Source organism: Mus musculus, chromosome 8 (assembly GCF_000001635.26).
Source record: "Mus musculus strain C57BL/6J chromosome 8, GRCm38.p6 C57BL/6J".
Classification (NCBI taxonomy): Eukaryota; Metazoa; Chordata; class Mammalia; order Rodentia; family Muridae; genus Mus; species Mus musculus.
The window spans coordinates 77,365,900-77,385,247 of NC_000074.6; the positions used below are offsets into that span (position 1 = coordinate 77,365,900).

The 19,348-nt window shown below is 45.7% G+C and overlaps 1 protein-coding gene across 14 annotated transcripts in view; it reads right to left on the reverse strand.

The window, feature by feature from the left end:
• The window catches only part of Arhgap10 (Rho GTPase activating protein 10), a 267,634-nt gene that overhangs the window by 115,534 nt on the left and 132,752 nt on the right, over positions 1-19,348 (reverse strand). For 11 of the 14 annotated variants that reach the window (NR_156496.1, XR_001778487.2, XM_017313016.2 and 8 more), the window contains 2 exons: positions 18,852-18,897; positions 16,826-16,891 (listed from right to left, as the gene is read on the reverse strand). Coding sequence is in view for 12 of the 14 variants with exons in the window: in XM_017313016.2 (XP_017168505.1) it covers positions 16,826-16,891; positions 18,852-18,897 (112 nt within the window). In the remaining 2 variants the exon portion in view is untranslated. The remainder of the gene's footprint in view (positions 1-16,825; positions 16,892-18,851; positions 18,898-19,348) is intronic. The other 3 variants (NM_001363417.1, NM_001363420.1, XM_017313022.2) reach the window with 1 other exon arrangement.

Here is a 19,348-nt window from a genome sequence, read left to right on the forward strand (position 1 = left end):
GAACCAGGACTTAAGAACTGGGAGCTGGGAGCTCACTATAGCAATATTACTTTTTATGTCTGAAATGTTCCCTAACAAATAAGACGTTCCAAAATGTGCCTTTGTCTCTTTCCTCTCAGAGAGTTACAGCTTTCTCCGTGCTTGCTTTCTGCACCACAAATGTTAAAGCTAACAAGAACATACTGGCTGCCAGCGAAGTGTCTCTAATCCCTAGCTTTTCAGAACACAAAAACCTAATCACCAAAGGTCACGGGCTCTGCTCACAGGGACTACACTCTTAACCTCCCTGCATGCGGTGGAACAAGACTAATGCAGGGTCCAAAGGTCTGGGTTCAGATCTACCTAGACATGAGCACATCAGGACACTTCCAGTTTCTGGGTGGTCTACGAACAAGGAAAAGCATTTCCTGTGCTATACTGGGATGGGAAGAAGATGGTGTGAACACACGTTTGTAACTCATAGCACACTATACTCACAAACTTTCATCACTCAGTCAAAATCAGTATTTTCTTTCTCTTGCAGTATGCAGTCCTCTTATCCATTTGTGTGTGTGTGTGTAGGCATGCGTGGAAGCCAAAGGCTGACATCAAGATGTCTTGGCCTCAGCAGCTTCTCTATCTCAGTATTTTCTGAGGCAGGGCCTCTCTCTGATCCAATAACTCACTGTTATGGACAGACTAGCTGGGCAGAAATAGGAATCAAATCATCTGTACCACATAGCACTGTGGCTACAGTGCACACTGCCATGCTTGGCTTCTGTGTGGGTAAGGGTGTGGAGGCTCTGAACTCACTGAGCCATCACTCCCACACGATCGTTTCCTTTTTACTTCTTCCTGGCAATATTGAGATGAATTAAACCTTCAAGCATGCTAGGCAAGCGCTGTACCACTGAACCATATCCCCAGCTCTTCCTTATTTATTTTTATAGCTTCTCAAATAGTGTGGATGTGGTGATGGAGGCTGAGGAGGTGCTATCAGTTACAGACCAAATTGTGAAACTTCTACTTTAAATTTCTAGTTCCAACCTGTGTTTAATTCTTTTTTACCTTTATTTTTATTTTTTATGTATATGGGTATTTTACCTACACATACAAGCATACAACTTGTGCATGCAATACCCAAAGAGGCAACCACATTCTCTGTGACTGGTTACAGCAGAGCCTCCATGTGGGTTCTAGGAATCGAACCTGGATCCTCTAGAAGAGCAGCCAGTGCTCCCAACCATGAAGCCTTCTCTCCAGGATCCCCGTGTTTAGACAGAAGTTATTTAAAAGATGCACAAACTTCAAATACATGGCTTAAACCCTTAGAAGAATGGGTTTCTGGAACAGACAGTGAGTAAGCAGACCACATGAAGACATAAGAAGACAACTGCCACCTATAGGCGAGGGGGAAACATGCAGAACAAACCATGCGAAAGGCTTACTAAAGTTTGAGCTCCCAGGGGAGTGGAGGAAATGACTTCTGTGTATAAATCCTGCACCATATGATCCTATGCTGTCACAGCCTGAGCCCAACTGACACCCCATTCTCTCTCAATGTCACACTGGAACCAGGAGGGCAGAACTAGCCCACAGTCTAGACACACTTATCCAAAACAGTGACGATTCACCCCAGCAGCAGAGAATCCCTCCGTAAGGAGAAATAGCTACAACTGAGGGGAAAGGAGAGCACACCCCTATCCACAGGAGAAAAGAACACAGGAAACTTTCAAGAAGCAAGATCAGAACATCCAGTCTACAAAAGGGTAAAGGACTGAGCCCGGTTCCTTCCCACACTAAGGGCACATCCTAAGGATTTTAGGCCCCCCCTCCCCCCTGCAGAATTTAAGTAGTTTGACCTCAGCGAAGTCAAGAGCAAGTCACATTCAAACAAACTCGAGCATTTATGAAAAGTGGCAGAAACACACAGAGATGAAGTTAAGAATGTCGCTTCAGCAATGTTAATCACTGAGCTTGTAATTACCATCGGATAATTAATCAGGTTCAAATTCATCAACCTGCGAGAGCTAGAGTTAATTATCACATAATAAAAGTGCAAGGAAGAATCACACCGCTCAACAGCGGTTTTCCTCTTTTCCAATAAATGTAAATAAAACCTGTCCAAAGGCAGGTTGGAAATGGCACGGTAGACATCAGGTCTTACAGGAAATGGCACATTAGACATCCGGTCTTATAGGATTTTCTGTTTCTTCTTAATCTGTTCCTAAAGGCTGCGTACCAACCAGCACACCTTCCATCCAGGAACACATACATACCTGTTCACAACAACATACCAGTCATAGATGGTGGAAGATGTAACTGATATGCCAAACTACAGGTGAGTTAGCACAACTGCACCAGCCTTTTCTTCCAAAATTCTTTCTTTTAATCAAAAGATTATGCCAATCACCTAAAGTTACAATTTTGAAATCAGCCTTGAGTTCTTCCTTATCTGTCTACATTCACCAGGTCAGAGGACACTAGAAGACTCTTCCAGTGCAGAGCACACAGAGCGCATGCTAACCATTACAATATCCTCATAAAGAGACAGCCTGAAGCCATTCCACCAACACCCTTACCTTTTCACTGGTGCAGAAACGTCTGTGTAAGGTCCTCCCACCCCCATCTACCCTACACATCCACAACAGGGCCCCAACCCATCTATCTACTGTACCTCTTGAAGAGTTTTACTCAGACTACAGGAAGTTACCTGCAAATGCTGGCACTTAGACAGTGCTTCGTGGCTGCACTGCGGCTGGTATCTCAGCTGCCAAGACCACTGATCACCTCACGCTCCAACCTTCCCATGTGCCATGACTGTTCACTAAACATGTGCCCTGTAGGACTCCGGCTTCCCAAGGCAAAGAGCAAAATGAGTTCCCATTCAAGCCTAATCCAGAAAAAAACTCAATTTTCTCATACCATCTCACAGAACTCTGCCTGTTTTTTTTTTTTTTTTGCTTTCTGTTCTTGTTTTTATTTTTTAACATAACTCACAATTAATTCCTTCCAATTTGTTGTTTCATATATTTTTAAACAAGCCACACTGTTAAGTCACAATTCCTGAAACCAAGGCTGAGGAGCTGGCCTGGTTCCAGGTCAATTCCTTATTTCCTTCACTCAATGAAGAACTTCAACTCTATTTTCACTGTGTTAAAAATCAGTGTTCCCACCTTGCCAATCCAAAGAAGCACATACTAGTCAATTTTTGTTTGTTTGTTTTGTTTTTTGTTTTTTCGAGGCAGGGTTTCTCTGTATAGCCCTGGCTGTCCTGGAACTCACTTTGTAGACCAGGCTGGCCTCAAACTCAGAAATCCACCTGCCTCTGCCTCCCAAGTGCTGGGATTAAAGGTGTGCGCCACCACACCCGGTCATACTAGACAATTATGTATTGCACGTTCCCTTTCAACTTAAAAAAAATCTAAACCCCCAGATGTGTGGCATCTTAAGTCTTTAAACAAATGCAGACCTATACTTTACCATGGGTTTCTCCTCCCCAGTATATAGCTCACCAAGAAAAATACTCATTTAATTGTGTCTTCTGTTCTATTTTCGTGGTAGCTTGTATACAAACAATGGGCACAAATATGTATGTCTTGAAATTAAACCAAACTTCTAAAGATTAGGGCAAAACAGAAATCTAAGCTAAAAAAGTTAAAGTATACAAACTATCGTTCATTTTCCCGGACATGAATGCTCACTAGTGCACAGTAGTAATTTTCTAAGTTAAAAATTGTCATTTCCACAGTGGTTATACACACAAACATTTCCCTTCTCTTCATCAAAGACATAAAGTAATCATGGCCGGACCTCCACAGAGGCCTAGAGCTGCAGCCTCTGAGGACAGCAGGTGTGCTGAAATCCAATATGTCCCACATAGCACGACTGTCCCACAGTCTGCTCTGCCACGTGCTATCACACAGGGATGCCCATCTTCGTGTCACCTGTTTACAGTCTCTTCTCATCATTCGAGGGAAGCTGCTGCTCGGGCAGAGTCCACTTGGCTCCAGGGAACATTTGTGAAGCTACTAACACTGGCTGCACCCACTGGCTCATGCAGACAAAGGAGGGAAGGGGAAGCAAAGCAAGGGCACCTGGGACCAAGGAAAAGATGCATGAAAGTGGATGGCAGAACCACCCAGAAACCAGCAAAGACTGGAGTGGCTGTGCACTAAACTGGTGAGCGATGATGAACAGGAGGCAGTGAATTCACAATCCTGAGGGGGGGGGGGGCGGGGGAATAGGAAAGAGGGGTGTGAGGGACTCGGGAGTGAATTAATAGAGCACGGTACAGATAAAAGCTTTGATTCCTAGTGTTGGGGGTTGGAAGGGTTTAGAGAGGAACAGGTTGGAAGGCTGGTAGGTATAAGACCTCAATAAAGAAGCCCCGAAAATGGTGTCTACAGGATCAAGCTCGCATACAGAGCTCTACTCAGGAATAAAGAATAAGACTTTGCCATCTTCAGGAAAAATGGGTAGGCCAGAGAAAAGAACCAGACTTGGAAGATGAAGATCTCCTGGACAGGCATTTGCCATTTCTCTGAAGTAGAGAAAAAGAGAGAGAAAGTCTGCCTGCCAGGCACAGTCAAGGCAGGTCAGGGTCTGTTGGCAGATTTCCCAGCCTGCTGAGGCAAGGAACAATGAGAAGGGGTGCACGGGAGGCTCGAGGCTGAGGGCTGGAGATTCTATTGGCCTTGGAAGGCTTTTTTGGGTGAGAACAACTGTCTTGTGTACATTTCCACCAGCATTGTTTCTGTTAGCTGTGGCTTTGCTTTCCAGGGTACTGTAGCATAAGAAGACTATGATAAATACATTTGGGGCTGGCATGGTAATGACCCGCGCAGCCCTCCCATAGCTGTCTCTTGAGCTTTCTTTCTGTCTTTCCTATAATCAGCCTCACTTCCCCTCAGAGGACCAGTCGACTTCGTGCGGACCGACAGGTACATCTCCTCCTTCCCTCAGATGTCAAACAGGAAGGATCAGGAAAACACAAAGGATATTAGAACTAAGAGGGGCGGAACTAAGGAGAGGTGGGACTTCCGATGCAGGGAAGGAGATGCGGTTACATTATATAACAAACAAGCAGACACTAACAAAGAGAAAAGTCAAGCACTTGTTTAGTTTTTAACTGTGCTATAAATTTTAAACCTAATTCCAAAGTAGCTAGCTATATTATTATACATGAAAGACATGCTGGTCATGGCCCACATTTATAAAATAACAGCACATGCTAGGATGCGAATCAACATTTATTTAATAGAAATGACTCATGGAAAATGTGTCTCTCCCAGCCAGTAGGATGGTCCAGTGGTTAAAGGCACACGGCCAGGAAGCCCAACAACCTGACTTCAGCTACCAGACCTTACGCACATGGCGGTAAGGCATAACTCACAAGCTGTCCTGTGACTTACACATACACACCAAGGAACAAAATAAATGAATGAATGCAATGCATAGAGTGAGAAAATACAGAATTCCCGTTCACCTGTAATATGTCCAACGTTTTCTGTCTTTTGACCAGATAATTAGCATAGAGGAAAGTAACACTACAGACAAGAGCTGGGGAGATGGTTTAGTAAGCGAACTTATGCTGTAAGCATACGGTTGTGAGTTCAGATTTCCCAGTTCCCGTGTAAAACAAAGCATTACCGACAACTAACATCCGTGGGTAGCATCTCTGCTACCTCCCGTCCTCGGGGTAAACTTGATTTTTACACTCTCACTTTTACAATGCACTTACTAGTTCTGTGACAACTCTATACATGCATGGAAAACATCCGGGTCACGCTCACCCCACACCTCCCAGGTCTGCTCTACACCCCTTACGCATGTCCCACACGCATGCCCACTGAGTCCAATTTGTGCCATCTTTGTATATGTGGTGTGGGGGTCCTCGCTGGCACATGCTATTCCTTCTTGACATTCTCCGCCCAAACCAACAAGTAACTGCACACGGGAAAGAGGCAGTCTGGCTCGTGACAGGAACGAAGACCCACACGCCTAGCCAACATCCCATGCCTACTTCCCAACCCAGCACGAGTTGGAGAAGGCACAAGGCAAACACGAGACCTAAGCTGGGATCTCTGCACATACAGCAAAGCTTACCACCTCTAATCTGAGTCTCAAATGCAGCAGGCAGTTTATTAAAAGCTACCTCTGAAGGCAGATCAAATGGACTACACACCAATATGGCTGCCCTTACTTTCCATTCATACAAAACAGAGAAAAGCTCTCTCTTTCAGGGTGGACAGCCCCAGGGCTCACTATTTCATGAACAACCATCCAGGGGAAATGCTTGGATAGAGACCAAAGCAAAGCTTCAGGAAAACACAGAAGAACTCCTAGGGTCCAAACTGCAGAAGTCTAAGCCCTACCTGTCCCTGGATCTCAGCCGTAGCTATGACTCACCATGTGGGTCCATCGGTCTCTCCTCATGGTCTGATTCTTAACAAAAGGAATGAGCCACACAGTGTCCCCAGTGGGAGCTATGAGACAGCGGCAGGCTTCCTCTAACTTGTTCTGAACCACCAATAGAACCAAGCCTATTCTATAATGTACTTGCTTAACAATCTCCTGAGTTGTTTGGAGACTGAGAGTACCTGTGGTAGTCTATAAATATATCAACTCAACTCTCTTGAAATTTAGACAGTGGTTAAGGCAGATCCCACTCCTCAGGCACTGGGCACATCTTTCTTCAGCCGCCCAAGCATCTGCGTAGGCCATGCAGTGTGTGTACACTGAGGCAGTGTCAGGAGCATACTGTCCTCACTTCCAGTCTGTACCCAGCACAGACAGACTCACACTGTCCCTCTGCTCTTCCTTCCCAGTGTCCACACCTTCTAACGCGCTCTTCAAAGATGAGCCCATAGAGCTTCCATCTCCTTGAGCTCGCTGTGGTAAACAGTTCAGACCTAAGCCACTCACTGGAGTGTGAGGCCCTGTGTGCAGCTCCTCTGGTCTCCTCAATCAATCGCATCCGCCCTTCCACCCGAGTCCTCCAGGGGGAGGGTACCATCACATAGGGCTCCTGTGAGAAACCCATGAGGACAAGTCCCACCTGCAGGGAGGAGGAGGTTGCTGTTGCTTGCCTTCTGTCTAAATTTTCTGGAATGATCAAGTTGGACAGCGGTCTCCCGTGTGGATGCCTTCTTACCGTGCTCCACCGATCTCTCTGTAATGGTCTTTTTTTTGGGAAGGGCAGAAGATGCTGTGGATTAAACCAGGGGTCTTGTGTGTGCTGAGTGAGTGATCTACCACTTAGCTATGAGCCATCCTTCCTTTGATTAGTTATGGTTCCTTTGTTTTTGTCCTTGCTATTGTCCCCGCAACACAGACTCATAAAGATCCTATGATGACCTCGTTATGCCCGTGGCCATGGTTCCTTGACCCTTCACTCTTCACCTCAGTGATGGTCTCCTTCTCTCCCCTCAGCTCCAACTGAGTTCCTACACATATATCACAGGAACCTTGGATTCAGAAAAATCTAAAAACAAACTCACTGCTCATCTCAAACCTCAGCCTGGGCTAACGCACCACAGACCTGGGCTAACCACAGACCTGGGCTAACCACAGACCTGGGCTAACGCACCACAGACCTGGGCTTGGGAGGTTGGTTGGCTTCCTTTCCTTCCTGTGGCCACCAGGCCAACTGTCTGTTTTCCTGTCAAGTGTCTCCTCTTGCCCATCCCTGCCTGCTATTTCCAACATACTAGCACATACACACAATATTATATTTCTATCTACATATTTAATGAGAATTCCCATCATCATTATATATAACCATCCTGCAATGTTCTTCAAGGTGAAAGCGTTTAACCCTTTGCCTCTGACTTCACTACTTCTTCCTGCAATCGCCCTGCTCCACAACAACAGCACAGCAGAACTTCTGTCATGCTAACTTGGCCACTGCCTCCACCCCCAGCTTATGGTACCCACGATTCTACTCCCTACTTCTGTGACAGCCACTTCCTCAGAGCATCTATGAGTGAGGTCACAGAGATGCAGTCTGGTACCAGCCTTTCTCTGCCGGGCTTACTTCCATTCATCTAGTAATCTTTGGTGTCGGGGCCAAAGGCAAGACCACATTTCTGTTGTGGCTAAGCAGCTCTCCGTATGTACATGTAAACTACACTTTCTTTATCCAGCCATCAGCTGGATGCTTAGGTTGCTCCCATTTCTTGGCTACTGTGGCCTGCTGGCTTTCACTTCCTCTGACCATACAAGCAGGAGTATGACTGCTCAACCATACAACACTTCTATAATCAATTCTTGAAGCATCTCTATGCTGTACATACCCTCATTTAAATCACTATCACCCCCTGTATAAATCATGTCGGAAATCCTAACAGCCATTCTGCCCACCATCGTTTATTATCTGATCCTCATGAATCCAATTTCCAGGCTAGTTTCGACACACTGCTATTCAAACATGTCAATATCTCATGCCACCCTATGGAGGCCACACACAACCCAGCCCAGCAGCTAAGATCGGTCCTGGCCCATTCAGCTGCTCACAAAGCACCTTGTCACACAAGCCACCCACCACAGCCAGGAAAGCCTTGCCACAGAGCCTTCTGATTCAATATGCCCCTCTATAGCATAGAGCAGGCTGCCTATAGCCTTAGAAATAGCATCCCCTTCCTTTTATAGGGAAGAAAGGGTTTGCTTACTATTAGAAGAGATTTGAAACCTAAATGTCTTGGGTTTTCTCCCGTATCACAGCCCACGCTTACCCTGAGGGGCAGTTATATGTTACTCTTGGTGGTGCTCTTGGTAACTGAGGGTGAATGAAGCAAGCAAAAGGCAGTACTCTAGAAACTGAGGCTCACATGCAGACAATTGTCCCTACTGCAACTGAGGCTCACATGCAGACAATTGTCCCTACTGCAACTAAGGCTCACATGCAGATGGACAGTTGTTCCTACTGCAACTGAGGTTCACATGCAGACAGACAGTTGTCCCTACTGCAGCTGAGGCTCACATGCAGACAGTTGTCCCTACTGCAGCTGAGGCTCACATGTGGGTGGACAGTGGTCCCTACTTCAAGAGCCTTTTTTCCTCTACCTGTCTTCAAGAAACTGCATGGGATCACTCATAAGAGGAATGCAGAATTGGACTGAGCCCCATCCTAATCCTCCGGTATCTTTCCTATAGCATGACTGAAGCACAGCAGTCACACACGTGGCCAGGAACGTCTAAGTATAAAGTAAGCTGAGATGGATGGGATAGCCAAATACAGTCATCACAATATGCACAACTCGGGTGCAAGCGATGGAAAATTTCGACTAACATAAATTAGAAGAGAGCCTCGGGCACAAGGCAGAAGTTGGCTCCTGCTCTTTGGAAGCCTCGCTTCATTCCTTCCCCACGCAGACCAAAGCATCAGCCTTGCCTTGAAGCTGCCATCTGTTTTCAAGGCAGCCACGACACCAGGTAATGATCAATTCCAGGTAACCAGCACAAATCTCACCCTCATCTCCCCTTCTGTGAATGTTCTGGGAGCCCAAGACAATGCAATAGCCACAGTGTTCTTCCGAGCATCTTCCTTTCTTCGCCCTCTGTCCCTTTTGGTAGTCGAGACAGCCTGCTGCTCAAGTAAGCACATCATAACAAGGACCAGAAAGGGTGCAAATCCTATCAGTTAATTCTGCTGCTCGTTAGCAAAGACACACAAGATGACTGAGTCCCAGGAACTCAGGGGAGCCGTTCCCCTTTGTAAGCTGTCATGAGGAGAAAGAAATATTCATTAAAGGTCCCTCAGTGTGCCGACAGCCTTGAATCAATGCTGGTACTTCCCAAGGATCAGTAGAACCGATTTACCTCCGTGTCGGGGGTGTGAGGGGACATTCAACTTGTACCATTACCACAACAAGGATAGAGAGGAGACACAGGCACAGCCTCCTTCACAGACAGTGAGAGGAAGATGAAAACATGAGCGTGCTGATAACATTCAAGCTGAGCCGCTAGTGAGGCCCCGATTTAGAGTCCACGGTTAGCCACTGCTCTAGGAAAATAAAGGCATTAAGATAAAACGTCACAAACGGATCCGATTTTGGTGTCAACACACAAAATCAAGACCACTAACCTGTAGCAAAACATTTTACCAAGAGAACTCGACCAAGTTCTCAAGTTTTCTGTCTAAACGCAGTCCCAGCACGACTTGAAAATCAGCTATTGCTGGTTTCTTGCCCCTGTGCTACATCCAGCCCCATATATACCCAAAGCTACATCATGTAATTACTAGACAAAGTTCACTCCTACTGCATGGACTCCAGGGTTAAGGGGTGTGAAGAAAACCACAGATAAACAAAGGAGGAAGAAAAGCTGAAGAGTTCTTAACTGAAAAAAAAAAAGGGGGCCACTGAAGAAGAAAAGAATTCACAACCACACATCAACCTTCCACTACAGGGACATGAGGTTAGCAGGGACATGGATCAGTCCTCCACTTAGCAAACATTTACCCTTATTAGTTTAGTTCAGTCCTTTATTTAAAGCTAACAGCTTCTGCAAGTGAGTTTTCTGAAGATGAGCAAGGTGTCAATTGTGGCGATGACTACGCTGGCCTGCCTCGCCCGGCTGCACAATTTCAGCCTTGCCTCTGTGGTGCTGCAGGCATCTGGCAGCTCTCCAGCTCCCTCCCTCAGGCATGGTAGGCCTGGCTGCAGAATTTCAGGGATGCATTTGCAGCTCTGCAGACACCTCTAGCTCTCAGCAGCTCCTCCCACACGAGACTGTCCTCTGCTCCCGCCCACTCTCAACCTCGCACCCATGCTGATTAAAACAGAGATGGCGAATGAGAAAGCTGTTTGCTTGTGTAAGTTTTCTGGGGACAGCTGTTCTTTATTTTCTTCATGTCACATGGGGTTTGCCCTTGGCAATGTGAGATTATTGTGCAATCATGGTCAAATGCTGCCAGTTCACCTGGGCACCTTACCACCCAAACACACCTACAAAGTTTAATAATGAAACCACACATTATCTTCTGGGAAAATTCGTCCTGGGCCCCCACATCAGTTGATCACTATATGGAAACAGCACAATGCCCAAGCCAATGTCAGGAGAATTCTCCAAAAATGTTCGAAGGAAGAGAATCACTTAGATGTGACAAATCAAGGTCTGTCATGTCTTTTCTATCCCATGAATTCACAGCTTGCTACAATGTTGAGTTTGATAACTGACAGCTTGCCTACACCAATATTTTAATGCCATGCTCTAGAAAAGTAAAGTGAATATTCAAATTACACACATATGGAAGATTTTAAAGAGAAACTTCATAAACAAGAGTGACATACAAATTTAGTTTTAACATAATGACTATTTAAAAAACAGCAACTAAGATGTTTTTTAAGAAAAAAAAAAGAATTACTGATTTTGCATTATAGTATATATATACCTCAAAATTAGGTGTTATGTGTGCCCATCAAGAAAAACAAATGTACTGGGCATGTTTCCTCCCTAGGAAGGGGAGTTATTTACTTGAGAAAATTATGTAAGCATATTTCACGCTCTAAAATACTTCACTCTCTTCCATATGCAAGATGATCTTTCTCTGTCTTCTATATTACCCATAATTCATAAAGATGCTAACATAAACTCCTATATATGCTACATGGAAATATTCATTCTAACCACATAAAGAAAACCAACCCTTCCAATAATTTTATAACCAGTAGTTTGTCAACTTGCCAATATGATATGTTGGTTCTCTCTCTTCAATGCCCAGGCCAAAGCAATTGCTTACTGAATGCTTTCTACACGCATGGCGCTGTGTGTGGACAGAAACAAGAGGCATACAAAGGATAAGGAAGACATTTCTCCATTCCAAGGAAACAGTAGATTCTTAAACAAAATAAACACAGGAAATATAATGAACAAAACCAGGGTGTGAGCAACAGAGGGAGAGTACAAATGTCTCAGGATAAGTACACACACACAGACACAGACACACACACACACACACACACACACAGAGGAAAAAAAAAAAAGAGAAAATGGCAGAGAGCACAGGGTGTCCTAAAGCTAGCTCATCTCTTCTCCACAAACCAGGCGCATGAAAGCATACAGACAAACTCCTGTCACACTCTTTATAGAAGCGTTCCTCTACCTCACAGGAGCTTAGACCTCACCGCTTCCGGTCACTCAGAGGCAAGGCAACTCCTTCGAGAGCCTGCTCCACTATCCTCCTGCCCTGCCTGCCCAGTCTCACTTGACTCAGACCCCAGGCCCAGCACATTCATTCAAACACCAGCACCTTTATTCCCTGGGCAGCGGGAACCTGGACAAGTCTTCTTCCCCTGTAGAATTCAGACCAACAGTTGGAGACATCCTTTTGCCTCCTGGCCATGGGGCCCCACGTAGTTTTTAAGTCTTGAATTCTGAGCAAAGCTGTGAGAGTTCCAACCTTGGACTCTGAGAATGCATTTCAAAGTATGAGCCAAGCAGGAGCCTTGGGAGGACAGAAGCAGAATGCCTTCCAAGGTCTATGTATTATTGGAGGACTGGCATCTAGGAAGCAAGGCTTAGCAGGAGGTTCCTAGGCCAGCCCTACTGAGGCCTGGAAGAGGTCTGTGGAAGTCTTCCACGTTGTTTTCTTTGCTTTCTAGCCATATGCTGAGTGGTTTTACATCACTACACAGTCCATGTGTGCTGTGCTACTTCACCATAGGTCCAAAGCTACCAGATCAACTGATCACAGACTGGTACCTTCAAAACTGAGAGCCAAAAAGATTTACTTATTTGTTTGGTTACTTATTTATAGAGGGTGGACCCTCCAGGCCTCCACGAATAAGGATGCTCTAGAGGACAAAGGAGAATGCTAAGCCATCATCTCTCTCAGAAACACATGCAGAGCAGTTGTGCTTCACCCCAAGAGTCAACACCACAGCTGCACAGGGAAGCTCTCCTCCAACTAGGCAAGGAATGAAGGCTTGGGTAAAATGGCCCCAAAACGCTGGCACTCCTCGTCATTGAGGACGAGTGAGCTACCCCCCCCCCATGGGCTTACAGGAAGTAGATGTGAGAGAGTACAGAAGGGAGGGGCTACAGCGAAGCACAGGGTATGGATGAGCAAGAACTAGGCAGATGCCCCTCAACTCCCCTGGGCTCATCTGCATGGCATCTCAGTTTGATTCTCTCAGCTTGACACACTGAGATTCGCTTTCCCATAAGTCCCTACCTGATTCTTACAATCTCCAAAGCCCCTGGGACCCAGTGAATAGGTTTCACACATCACTCACACAGAAACCATGGTTGTTGTTCCTGTGCCCTGACAGCCTCCTCTAACTCTGCAGCTGCTCTACTCCTCTCGGGTTTCACTGCCTAAAGCAGACACCAACAATGGTCCCCAACACACTTGGAACCCACAGTCACAAAACGCAGCAAGGATGTGTCACAAATGTCTCTGTGGCTTTAGTCCTCTTTGCGTCCCAAAGTCCTTGCAGCAATCCGGTGAGTCTCCAAGCACTTCGTGACCAACAGAACTCCAATGATGTCACTTGGTGGCTCTGAACTATGTGCGCCTCTGCCAACTTGGTCCCCTTACTTAGGGAGCAGTCCAGCCTCTGAAGCGTCTGCACACACCCCAGCCACTTCCTTTCATAAGAACCTCTGTAAGCCTGCTTGCTCTTTAGCGCCCCCTAGCACGGAGCCCGCACCTTCACCGTTGTGTGGAAATGCATTATGTACAAGCTTTCAGTACTGACTGACCCTCTGTGTTTCCTTCCCAATCAAGTTTGAACACCCCCAGCTACATTCCGCCTACATCTTAGCTGATAAGTCTCTGAATGCCAGGATATAATCCGCATCCTTTTGATCTAAGAAAGCCCATTCCTAAACCCCAGTCCTCCATTAGCACTGAGGCCTTCCAACCCATGGTCTGTCACACACCAAGGTTCTCCTAATCTGTGCAAGCGTGCTACATTTTTTATTTTAGCTCCTGGAATAATTCAATTGCTTACAAATCTTTCTGCTCTGTCTACCATGACTGGTTTACAGGTATATGGAGCCAGCGTTTACTATCTATTCCAAAGGCCCAGAGCTAGGCTCTGTACACCTTGAGACTGCTCAATAAATCCTAGTTAACAGACTGGCTTCCACCTGACTGGCACTAGGGCTAAACCATGATGGGTTATCTGTTACTAAGGAAAAAAAGCACTATGCTATCTTCTTCAGAACATTTCCATTTTATCTAGGATTAAATTGGACTGTGTTTTAGGAAAAGTTAAGAAAAAAGATCCCAGGTAGCAGGCCACTAGCAATACTAAAGGTAGTACGCGTGCACCCTGTTTCTCCAACACACACAATGCTTTTCCTAGGACAATGCTTTATCAGTGCACCGTAATCATGCGGTGAGCCTGAAGTAGCCACTTCCCAGGTCACACCATCAGCAACTAAGTCGGCCTGTGTACCAGAGGCCGACTCGGCAGTGTTAAAGGTTCACTGGGATGGACGTGCAGCAGAAGTTGGCAACAAGTGTTGGATAAGACATAAGTTTCTCACCCTGCGGCTGGATGAAGAATCTGACGCCTATACACCGTGTAATTTTATGAGCAAATAAGAGCGGTTTGACTGATTCTGAGATGCAGCAAACCCAGAATACCTGCCCCACCCAGTCGGAGAGGTGTTAGTGTTTGTATCACTTTCTGATCTAGAAGGTTTTTATCTAAAATAAGATTACTATAAAATATTACCTTTTCTCGGAGTGCTGATGGCTACAGCAAAATTTTGACATTTCTCTGATCTTGGTGCAGGTGGGATATGAATTAAAAAGCAGTAATTAGTGATCCACAGAGCACAAAAAAACAAAAAAACAAAACAAAAAAAAAACCTCAAAGCCCTGTGTTAAACAGAACTAGGATCCGAAAGACTATCAACTGCATTTAAGACTCCGCCGAGCAAGCATTCAATCTTTCACTACAGCAACTGAAGAGAAAAAAATCAGGTCGGTAGAAACCAAAGACCAAGGTGGGAATGACAGGTGACTACGAAGGCACAGAAGGGAACACGGCAGAAATCAAAAGTCTACCATTAGCCCGACTGTGCAGACTGAAACTCAAAACATCTGGGGAGTTAATGTCAGTAAGTTTCTAGCCCCACCTCTATGTGAGCAGCTGTGGACAGCTGATGGCCTCTAGGGACAGTCAGTGTGCTTTTACAGTGTGGCCCCTGGTGGGTCCAGCACACTGCACTGAGTGGTTTCTGTCTGTCACTGCTGCTGGGATCAAACACTGTGAACACAAACAAGTCGGGAAGGAAAGGGTTTATTGGCTTAGGCGTCTGTCCGTGGCACCATTACAAAAGTAAGAGAGGACAGGAAACCAAGCAGGACAGAAACCTGGAGGCAGGAGCTGATGCAGAGACCATGGAGGAACATAGTTCACTAGATGAATCCTCTTGGCTTTCTCAGCCTGCTTTCTTCTAACACCTAGGACGGTCAGCCCAGGAGTGGCACCACTCACCAAGGGCTGGACTCCCCCACCCCCAGCAATCACTAATTAAGAACATGGCTGACAGGCTTGCCTGCAGCCCCATCTTATGGAGGCATTTCCAGACTGAGGCCCCCTCCTCTGAGATGACGGTAGCTCGTATTACGTCGATGAGACACTAACCTGCACAGTCCCACACGTGAGTATGGGGCCGCCGGACTGGCTTCAGTAGATGACCTGAAAGGGCTGTGCACATAAGCTGGAAGGAGGTAGGTGTGGCTCCAGGAGAAGTTAGGAGTGTGGCGGCGAATACGATCAAATACATGACACAGAGGTATAAAATCCGCAAACAATTCACACAAATAGTATATTTTAAAAGATCACTGAACTTCAAATTTCTCCCTCAGTAAGAATGTATGTGCATATGTATGTGGCTAAAAGTCAGACACAGGGCTTGGCACATCCCAGCTTCTACCACTGAGCTTAACCCCAGCCCGAAAAGATCACTTTTAATGGCATTCCAAAAGAGTAAGAAAACCAGCAATAAGGCACTTGAACAAAATGTGCTAAGAATTAGTTCTCCAACTGCTGATTCTTCCAAAGAATGAGCTGAATTGTATCCCATAAAGTTTTCAACCTCAGAACCTCAGAATGTAACATTAAAAAAAAAGGGGGGGGCCTTTAAGGAGGTGGTTAGGGTATTAGAGTAAGTTGCGTGTGTACATAAGCTCAAGCGTGCGCGCGCACGCACACACACACACACACACACACACACACTCACACACACACACACACACACTCACACACACACATTCACATACACTCCACTGCCCCAACCATGGCATGAATCCTTATTTAAAAAAAAGAGAGAGAAATTCTAAATGCACAAAAAAGACAGAAGGGACATGTATGCACTCAGGAGGGACATATACACACAGAAGAGACATGTATGCACACAGAAGGGACATGTTTGCACACAGAAAGGACATGTATGCACACAGAAAGGACATGTATGTACACACACAGGAAAGGCACAGCAAGGGGATTCCATCTACAAGCCGAGGGCACAGGCTAAGAGAAAACTAACCCTGGCACCTCCTGTGCTCAGCCCCCCACCTCCTGAACCGTGAGGATACACTTCCACTTGGGCCATCCACTCTGTGGTATTTTCTGTGATGATAGGGCTACAAGAAGATGTGATTCTATTTTAACTATGACTTCATCTGTTACTGCAGTGAAGTTTTCCCACATTTACATGGAAAGCGTCGAGGGACTCCCGCCATCATTGCAGGAGTAACTGACCATGCTCTGCAGTAAAGCTCCTGGTGTAGCGCGTAGCCGAGGGCTGTGACAGGCTCGCTCGGGTGTTCCATACCTACGGGTCTCCATGAATAAAGCTGCGGGCAGAGCATGACCGTTACCTCGGGTTTCAACGGCGCTGATGCATTTTCTGAGAATTGTGAATCCCATCTTATCCAGCTGTGCACCTAAACAAACAGTTAGAAGATGTCAAGGGCAGGTAGTCACTGGATTTCTTTCCCTTACAAAAAGAAGGAAAGAATTAAGGTAATGTAACTTTTGTTTCACTGTTTTAAAACTGCTGAAAGCCACATCTTTGCCGTGTAACCGACATAGACGGAAAAGTTATGTATTTATAGGAGAGTCTCCACGATGCATACCAAGATGGCCAATTATCAGTTTATAATTCAAATCATAAATAAAATTTTAAGTTGATCAGTATGGATTATCTTAAACAGTAAAAGAAAATAATAGCAATCTCAAAGGGAAGCTACCTAAAAATAGTCTGAATTTTGCCGAAAACTCTAAGAGTATTGAGCTAAGGAAACCCACAAATGTGCTCGAAGGCTTTCAGTGAGCATCTGAGCTTCTGTCTAACACAGGGACAAAAGGTTTAAGAAAGGTTTTTGTTAAATGCTGGGCAATAAGCTTAAGTTAAAATTTTGATAATTTATACAATTCACCAAGCTTTTTTAATGACATTATTATTTTCATACTTTGAACTGAAACAGATGATTCATGTGCTAGAACTGCTTTTTCTAATATAAATGTTTGCTTATGACCAAGCTGGCATATATTTAGAGATCTTGCTTTTGCTTCAAAACTCAATGAAAGAAAGCAGCATCTCCAGCCACTGCTCCAGGGCCCAAGGGACTGTGGCATTGGTGCTGGCTTCATGGGGATTTACAGTCCTTGCATATAAACTTGGTTCAGAATATGCATCACTATGCTGAAAGTGAATTTCAATGGTGAAAACTGAACGAAGCTTTCAAGAACCGACTATGGCTAACATTATATAAAACGCAAGTTGTTTCCTCCTGCTTTGCAAAGCCAACTCCAGAAGAGGCAAGATTCAACATCTTCATGATAAAGAGCAGAGACAAAAAAAGGGGAAGACCAGGAAGAAGGAGAGGAATGTAAGGGATGGAAGACTGAAGATAAAGTAAAGAGAGAGAAACGCACAGCTGAGAAGCTGCCTGTGAGGACACGCCCTGCTGCGGGACATCTGTCAGCATCCGGGGCCAGGCTGCAGATCTTTAGTCTTTGATTCAAGAATGAGCCCAGGTAATGGCAACTGTTTTGAAGCCCTGTGTACATCAGACAGCGTTTCCTGTGGCTCTGCTAAGCACAACCTTGACTTGGCAGATCCTTCATGTGCTGTGTGTAAAAAGCTCAGCACCTCAGCACCTCCCTGCTGTTGCTGCTGCTGCTGCTTCCCAAGTGCATGCGTCCTGAAGAGCGAGCGCATGCTTTAGCTGCAAGGCCAGAGAGTTTCAAGGTGTAACAGGAGAACATGGGTGCTCAAAAGTCAGTCCAAGCAAGAGAATAAAGCCAGGAGCTTCTGAAGGACTTCTCAGTCCTCACTGCCCGAAGCCCGCCCTGCACAGAACCGCCTTATATGACAAGTGCTCACTCCCAGCAACCAGAGGTTCACCATCAGGCTGGGGCCACTCTTGCTTTTTATTACTCATTGTGGCCAAGGATGGCTATTTTAAACTATATGAAGTAATTCTCACACTTGCCGAGAGAACTCTCTCCTCTCCTCAGCCTCACTGAAAAAATGCCTGAAGGCCTACGGCATGCGTAGGACCATGAGCAAGAGCAACCTGCTATTCTCAACTCTGCACTATGGCCTGGAGAATCTGCTTACTTCTCTCTAGAATGACAAATGGCAGGATGAGGAAGCCTAGAAGCAGAGGACCAAGGACCACCCCTTGCAAAGACTCTGGAAGCTCAGAAAGCTACACTGCCTCCTGGAAAGCTGCCCGTCATCACTCATGACTGTAGACATACACAGCAAGACTGCAGGAGAATTACAGTAAAGCTCAAGGGGACAAACAATGAGGCTACCCGATGGGCATAAAGACGGTGCACACAGAACCAGCAACAGCTTGGGGTTGGTAACAAACAGGATAAGGGAACACTCACCTCCTTCCGGTCTCGGGACAATGGCTCTGTTAAACGTGTGGAACAGCTAGTGAAAGAGAGAAAGAAACAAAGAAAACACTCTCAGCAGATTACCTCAGAGTCAGTCAAGTGAGAACACACAAACTGTCATTTTTGTAAATTTAGCATTAGACCATGTAGCATATAAAAGATAAATATAGTCTTTGTCCCTGCTTTACAGCATAGAATTCCTACACCTGGAATTTTCAGATAGAAAGGTTTTGCTATCCAGGAGCTCTCTGGGACAGCTCTAAACTTACTTGAACAATAATTAGAAAATGGAAACCTAGGTAGCATGCAACTAGCTACACCACAGTGACAGATGGATTAAGACATTCAGAGTCATCCAATGACCGCCTGGGGTAGAAGTTTACAATGCGTCAGCAGGATTTGCTCAGTTTCCCTGGATGAACGCATCAAATGCTAGGACAGTGGCACTCCTACAGGGCACGGGAGCTCCTCGAGCACACACACACACA